Source organism: Eptatretus burgeri, chromosome 2, assembly GCF_056783735.1.
Source record: "Eptatretus burgeri isolate ZD-2024b chromosome 2, Ebu_testis_v1, whole genome shotgun sequence".
In the NCBI taxonomy this organism is placed as follows: domain Eukaryota; kingdom Metazoa; phylum Chordata; class Myxini; order Myxiniformes; family Myxinidae; genus Eptatretus; species Eptatretus burgeri.
The window spans coordinates 58,373,684-58,381,183 of record NC_140962.1 but is presented as its reverse complement, the minus strand read 5'-3'; the positions used below and the strand labels follow the sequence as shown (position 1 = coordinate 58,381,183).

The window sequence follows — 7,500 nt, the reverse complement described above, 5'->3', positions numbered from 1 at the left end:
GTATGCAAAAAACCACTCTGGAGTTTCTGAAGCCATATGGAAAAAAGTTTAGTTGTCTGATGAAACCAAGATGGAACTTTTTGGCCTAAATGCAAAATGTTATATTTGGCACAAACCCAACACAGCACATCACCCAAAGGACACCATCCCGATTGTGAAGCATGGTGGTGGCAGCATCATGTTATGGGGATATTTCTCATCAGCAGGGACTTGTCAGGATAGAAGGGAGAATGGATGGAGCAAAATACAGAAAAATCCGAGAGGAAAACCTGCTGCCCTCTGCAAGAAAGCTGAAATTGAGACAGAAGTACACCTTTCAGCATGACAACGACCCGAAGCACACACCCAAAGCTACATTGGAGTGGCTAAGGCACAAAAAGATAAATGTCCTTGAGTGGCTCAGTCAGTGTCCTGACTTAAATCCAATCGAAAATCTCTGTCATGACTTGAAGATTGCTGTCCATCAACGTTCCCCATGCAATTTGACTGAGCTTGAACAGTTTTGCGTAGAAGAATGGGCAAATATTGCCCAATCATGGTGTGCAAAGTTGGTAGAGACCTATCCCAACAGACTCACAGCTGTAATTGCTATCAAAGGTGCTTACACCAAATATTAACTCAGGGGGTGGACACTTATCCAACCAAGATATTCTAATTTTATATTTTAAGTGATATTCAAAAATTTGTAGAATTTGTTTTTCACTTGGAAGTTGTAGGTTACAATGTATAAGTAAAGGTGGAAAAAGTCTGATTTAATGAAATTTAATTCCAGGCCAGAAGGCAACAAAAGGTGAAAATTTTGAAAGGGGATGTAGACTTTCTATAGGCACTGTCTATTTAAGGTCAAATAGTAATGGACGATGATGACGGTAATAAAAATATTCTTCTTGACTTGTTTTTGTTCTCAAGTTTTATTTTGGTTAAAATATTCAAGTGAAGCAGGTTTTCAGGTGAATAAATTTTTTTGACTTGTCAACAGAATTTGATGATGGGGATGAGGCCATATTGAAACGCTCTGCACTGCGGCTCAAGGGGGAGCGCCATTTTGAGAAGACTAAGGTATCTGGTTATGTGCAGTGGAGTTGTTGCCAGTGCCAAAACTTTTACCTTTGTTTTATTTTTATTTTATTTAAATGACATGTGTGACTGATGCAGAAGCTATATTTCCCTTGTTATAGGTACAAAAGTAGTCGCATCAATGTTGTACGTGTTCTTGTGACTGATCAAATCCCTTGGTTGTAGACTATTTATTTAGGCTGTTTATTTTGATTGCAGCATGTTTATTTTTCTTTGTTTGTTTGTCTGTCTGCTTGTTTAGACGCTAAACCCACTGTCGATGAGTGACTTTGATTTATTTATGAGTCACAGTACTAGTAAGAAGGTGAACACACGACCACGATCCAGTGCCATGTAAGTTGCAGCTTTGTCAACATTAATTTTGTTCATCATTAGTGATGCAATACTGTTGATCAGAAGGAAAATAAAAGAGGAGAGATTTTTTAATGTTACAGAACATCATATGATATGGCATGTTATGAACATGAAAGCACGAGCACAAAAGATATGGAAGACAATGCACAGAGCATGATGGGAAAGCTGGTATGTGTGGAGGCCATGCAAGAGAAGCGAAAAGGACCTTCGTGGTTTCCTGCACTGGTGAGATAAAACGTGTCCAGATCGATTCTTTTTTCTCCTTTGTTGTTTATTGTTTTTCTGCGAGTTTTCTCATTATTTAATTTAAATTTCATGCATCATTTATGCACGGCGGCATGTTTTGTGTTGTCATTTGCACATTTTCCCTGATAGGTTATCTCCCCAGACTGCATCGACTCCCCCACATCTGTACGAAAGGAACAGTTCTTGGTGCGTTCCTTCCAAGATGGCAAATTGTGAGTGCGTTTGGCTGACTGGCATTCAATATCAAGATGAAAATTAACCTGTGTAACGCATCTCTTGCACACCATTAATTTTTGGTAAGTAAATGAAAGGGACACCGTAAATCATTGCATTTAATTTGCTGATTTTTAAAAAACCCCCTCAGCCAATCTGGGCTCAGGTATATTACCGTGTCTGTCCATTCGTTAGGGTTTTTCATTTCCGGCCCATATCTCAGTAAGTATTTGAGGCAGCTTGATGAAATTTACGTGGTATACTGTCCATCTTATGTAGATATGCCTTTTCAGGGTATTTTTTAGATTCTACTTTTACAGATTTTATGTGTCGACATTAGGACATAATGCCTCACCCGACAAGCGACATTTCTCACGCCCAAATTTTAATTATTTTCAACATGGAACTAAAACTCATGGAGGAGCTTGTACAAAACAAAGAATGTAAACAGTGTACTTTAACATGGATTATAACAACATTAGTAGGCAAAAGAGAAATGGTATAGAACATTGCATTTGAACCATAATTGTCCACATCATTAGGCAGTGGTTTAAGATGGGAATACTAAACAGGTCAATTTGCCTTTTCACATCAACTTAGCTACCGTTTAGCTGCTACATAAATGGGATCCCTGATTAGTTGGGTTGTAAGTGCCTTTTTAAGGCTTTTTAAATACATCAGATTCTCGGGCATGCGTAATGCTCTATCTCGAATGTCACTTTCACCCACATATGCTATTCTGAACCATTGTTTAATTTGTTGGTTAACGCACTGGTACCCATATTTTTCTATTTTCAGGTATCAGAGGTATTTTTTCCCCCTACATCTGAGAAATAACATTCAGTCGTAGATATTTGTTAAAATCAAGTTGTTTGGCATTGGTGGGGGCCCTACAATTTTCTGGCAATTTGTAAGATTGTTGCTCCGTTAAAATAGAGCTAGTCGGTACTCAGTATGCAGTATGTTCATAGCACTATTTCCATGTTTTTGGGTGGACAGGTATTGTTCCTTAAATATATATATATACAAATATATATGTATAAATATATAGACAGATAGATTTCACAAGTTCTAGGGTGCATGGAGGAGCCTGTTATATACACACACACACACACACACACACACACACACACACACACACACACACACACACACACACACACACACACACACACACACACACACACACACACACACACACACACACACACACTAGACAACACTGAACTTGACTTCAGACAAACACACCTGGTGACCTTAGGGGAGGTCATTCAAATTATCAGTGCACTCTGGGTGCTGGCTACACCATCTTGCGATGTCACTTTTATATCTGCAGTCAGCAGGTCAATAAAGGAAAAATCTCCCCCCTCCCCCACCTCTTTCATGAGATGTCAACCCATAAAGTTTATCCATGTTCTATCCTTTAAAGTCTAAATGCTGAGCATCAAGCAAAGAAGCAAGCAGCACATACCATTTTTAAAACCTTTACGATCACTCAGCATTGGTCAGAATAGAACTGTTGACCTGTCTCTTAGAACTAATGATTGAACCACAATGCCGTGGAGTCTGGTGTGTTTGGCTAACTTTTGTGCCTATTTACACCACTTTGCTGTCTGTTTTGAAACCACTTCCACCTTTCAAATACACTTCTGCATGAAAGACATTCAAGGACAAAAGAACCACACACTTGAAGCTAGGTTCCAACTTTGATCAGGGTACGTCTTGAGACAAATGGCCTTGACAATTCTACCCAGACCATGAAGCATGTAAACCTTCAATTGATAAACTAAATATCATGGCTTTCTCATCCCATACTTTGTCTTGCATCAAAGTGGGTCTTCTTAGCACGTTCATGTATCTCCAGCAGGTCTCTCGCCTTTCGTGAAGAAACTTTGGACATGGACATTTATCTACTCCATACATTCTTAACCGCTGGCCTGCGGACTACTGCCGGTCCATGAAAGGAAAGTTACCTGTCTGGAGGAGTATTGTCAAAAAAATTTTTTTAACTGCATCTCACTCACTCGCTAGCAATGCCCAACAAATCCATATATAATGGAGCAAGTGTATATGTGCATCATCTACTCCAGGGGTGGATCCAGGATTTTTGAATGGGGAGAGGGGTGTTGAGAAATGAGGGGAACAGGGTGCATACTTGCCAAGATGCTGTACGTGCGAAGCATCATGGTATGGGGTCTGGGGCCCACTTAAGGGGCCTGGAAACTTTGGGATTTTAGGTGTTCTCAGGTCCACTCTGAACATCTGCTGACCACATTAGCTACATGTTGGGAGGGGTGGGGGGAACCTTTGTTTCAATTGTAAAATACATTTTGTTTTATCTTCATTATTAATTTTGATGTGATTGTGATGGAACTTTGTCAACTTAAAGTGACACCACTTATTCAAAAATCCTTTTGTAATATACTCCAAAAGAAAATGTGTTTATTGTAGTAAATAAATCGAAGTATCTGAATTCGTTCAGGAACTCCAAGGATGGATTGTTCATGAATATTCATGAGTAGTAGAACTTAATTAATGTAGCAATCAGAAACAGTTCCCTTTCATACTGTGTATGTTCGTGAATATATGGCGAGCAGTTCTAGTTACCCTTTCTTGTATATACAGTGCCTTCAGAAAGTTTTCACACCTCTTGACGTTCTCCCATTTTGGTGTGTTACAGCCTGAATTTAAAATGGATTAAATTGAGATTTTTTTTGTCATTGATCTACACAAAATACTCTATAATGACAAAGTGAAAACATGTTTTTAGAATTTTTTTCCAAATTAATTAAAAATGAAAAACTGAAATGTCTTGAGTCAATAAGTATTCAACCCCTTTACAACTACACTCCAAATTGAGCTCAGGCGCATCCAATTTCCTTTGATCACCCTTGAGATGTCTCGACAACATGAATGGAGTCCACCTGTGGCCAAGTCAATTGATTGGACATGATTTAGAAATAAACACACCTTTCAATATAAGGTCCCACAGATGACAGTGCATGTCAGAGCAGAAACTCCACCATGAGGTCTTAGGAACTATCCGTAGAACTCCAAGATAGAATTCTGAGAAGGCATAGAACTGGAAAAGGGTACAAAGCAATTTGCTGTTTTTTTTTTTTTTTTTTTTTTGTACACCAAGTCGAGGCTTGTGTAAGAGGTAATACACAGAAATGTATAACAAGGCAGGAGACAAGAGGGGTGGGGGAGGGAAGCACACAATAGTGGGGAGCAAAGACAATAGGATATCTGTGGAAGCGAGAGGGATGGGGTGGGGTACACGGCTAAAACAAGGTGGTACTAAAGGGACAATCAGGAAGGAAAACAGGGAGTTTGAAGGAGGTGGGTTTGAGGGGGATTAACAGGGGTCGTAAATATCAAGATTTTGGATGGGGGAAGATTTGAGATGGTGGTGAACAGCTGTGTTGAAGAGCTTGAGGGAGGAGTGGGATTGAAGAGAGTGTGGCAGTTTGTTGCAGAGGTGGGAAAAAAAGAGGAATGAAAGAGTGAAGGTGAGCAGTTGTTCTTGATTTTGGCAGTTTCACAAGTGGGGGGTTATTGGTTGACTTCGAGCACCCTGGGGAAATATAGTGGGGACAGATCACAGACAGAGTGGGGGTTGGGGGGGCGGCAGGGCTGGAGAGGAGACGGTAGAAGACAGAAAGACCACCGACCTACTTCTGGTGAGAGACCCAAAGACTCAGCTTAATCGCGAGAGATACCAATCATCCTAAAACCTCTGGTTTCCACCGCGTGGTCGAGCTAGGTGTGAGGCAGGAGTGCCACCTGAGGGGGGAGGGGGAGCAGTACTCCATCAGGCTGGGGATGAAAGCTTTGTAAGTGGTAAAAAGCTCAGGTGGACCAAGGAAGGACTTTGCACGACGTAGGGTTCCCAGTTGGCGACTGGCTTTGGAGGCCAGCTTGGGGATATGGCTTTCCCAGGAAAAACCATGGCAGATAGTGAGACCCAAAAGCTTGAATGAAAGGACTTCTTCAAGGGGATTGTTGAGAAAGTATATGGGGGGGGGGAGAGTTTCCAGATGGTCCTTTTGGAGAGACATGGTGAGGGTGTGTTGAAAGTTCCCGAGAGCACAGTGAGCTCAATCATTCGTAAATGGAAAGAATATGGGACTACTCAGACTCTTCTTGGAGCTCGCCGTCTGACAAAACTGAGCAACCGGGCAAGAAGGATCTTGGTCAGGGAGGTGACCAAGAACCCAATGACCACTCTATCAGAATTACAGAGTTCCTTGGCTAAGATGGGAGAACCTGCTGGAAGGACACCATTTTCTGTAGCACTTCACAAATGTAGGCTTTATGCGAGAGTGGCCAGACAGAAGCCACTCCTGAGAAAAAGGTACATGACAGCATGCCTGGAGTTTGCAAAAAGGCACATGAAAGAGAGCATGAGGCAAAAGATTCTATGGTCTGATGAGACGAAAATTAAACTCTTTGGCTTGAATACAAAGCGCTACGTCTCGCGAAAACTGAGCACAGTTCATAACCCATCTAACACCATCCTTACCGTGAAGCATAGTGGTGGCAGCATCATGCTATGGGGATGCTTTTCAGCGGCAGGGCCTGCGAGACTTGTAAGAATAGCAGGAACAATGAATGGAGCCAAGTACAGGCAAATCCTCAAGGGGAACCTGCTTCTGAGTGCAAAATATCTTAGACTGCGGTAAATATTTACGTTTCAACAGTACAATGTCCCAAGAATACCACTGGAATGGCTTCAGAACAAGAATGTGAATGTCCTTGAATGGTCAAGCCAAAGCCCAGACTTGAATCCCATTGAGAAACACTGAAATGGCTTCAGAACAAGACGTGAAAGTCCTGAGTGGCCCAGCTAAAGCCCAGACTTGAATGCCATTGAGAATCTGTGGAAAGACTTGAATATTACTGTTCACTGACACTCCCCATTCAACTTGATAGAGCTTGAGCATATCCGCAAGGAAGAATGGGAGGAAATTCCCAAATCCAGATCCAAGAAGACTGTAATTGCTGCCAATGGCACTTCAACAAGGTATTGACTCAGGAGGTTGAATACTTATGTAAATTAGATATTTCTGCATTTCATTTTCAATATATTTGTAAAAATTTCGAAAAACATGTTTTCACTTTGCCATTATGGGGCATTTTGTGTAGATAGGTGACAAAATATTTAAATTTAATGCATTTTAAATTCAGGCTGTAACAACAAAATGTGAAAAAGTCAAGGGATGTAAATACTTTCCGACGGCACTGTGTCTTTTATACACTAGCAAACAACACCCTCCGAGCCTTCAACCCAAGCCGAAGGTTTTAGCTTTTCTTAGGCGCCATGATGGCACATGGCATGGCAGTGTAAGGGACAGGATTTTTTTTGTTTTACCAGCAATGAGTCCAAGGATGAGTTTCCAAGTGTTTCCATCAGGCACTTAATGTGAACTCAAAGGTGGGTGACATAAGAGGCAGCTAAATTAGGCACTTTCAACCAAGAGTGCAGAGAGGCCTTACATCCATTAATTTCCACTATATATATATGTGTATATATATATATATATGTATGTATATATATGTATGTATATATGTATGTATGTATGTATATATGTATATATATATATATGT

General features: G+C 40.8%; 1 protein-coding gene across 13 annotated transcripts in view; it reads left to right on the top strand.

The window, feature by feature from the left end:
- The window catches only part of ARID4B (AT-rich interaction domain 4B), a 234,781-nt gene that overhangs the window by 85,084 nt on the left and 142,197 nt on the right, over positions 1–7,500 (top strand). For all 13 annotated transcript variants that reach the window (XM_085869446.1, XM_085869443.1, XM_085869444.1 and 10 more), the window contains 4 exons: positions 980–1,059; positions 1,319–1,410; positions 1,512–1,656; positions 1,807–1,889. In XM_085869446.1, the coding sequence (XP_085725572.1) occupies positions 980–1,059; positions 1,319–1,410; positions 1,512–1,656; positions 1,807–1,889 (400 nt within the window). The remainder of the gene's footprint in view (positions 1–979; positions 1,060–1,318; positions 1,411–1,511; positions 1,657–1,806; positions 1,890–7,500) is intronic.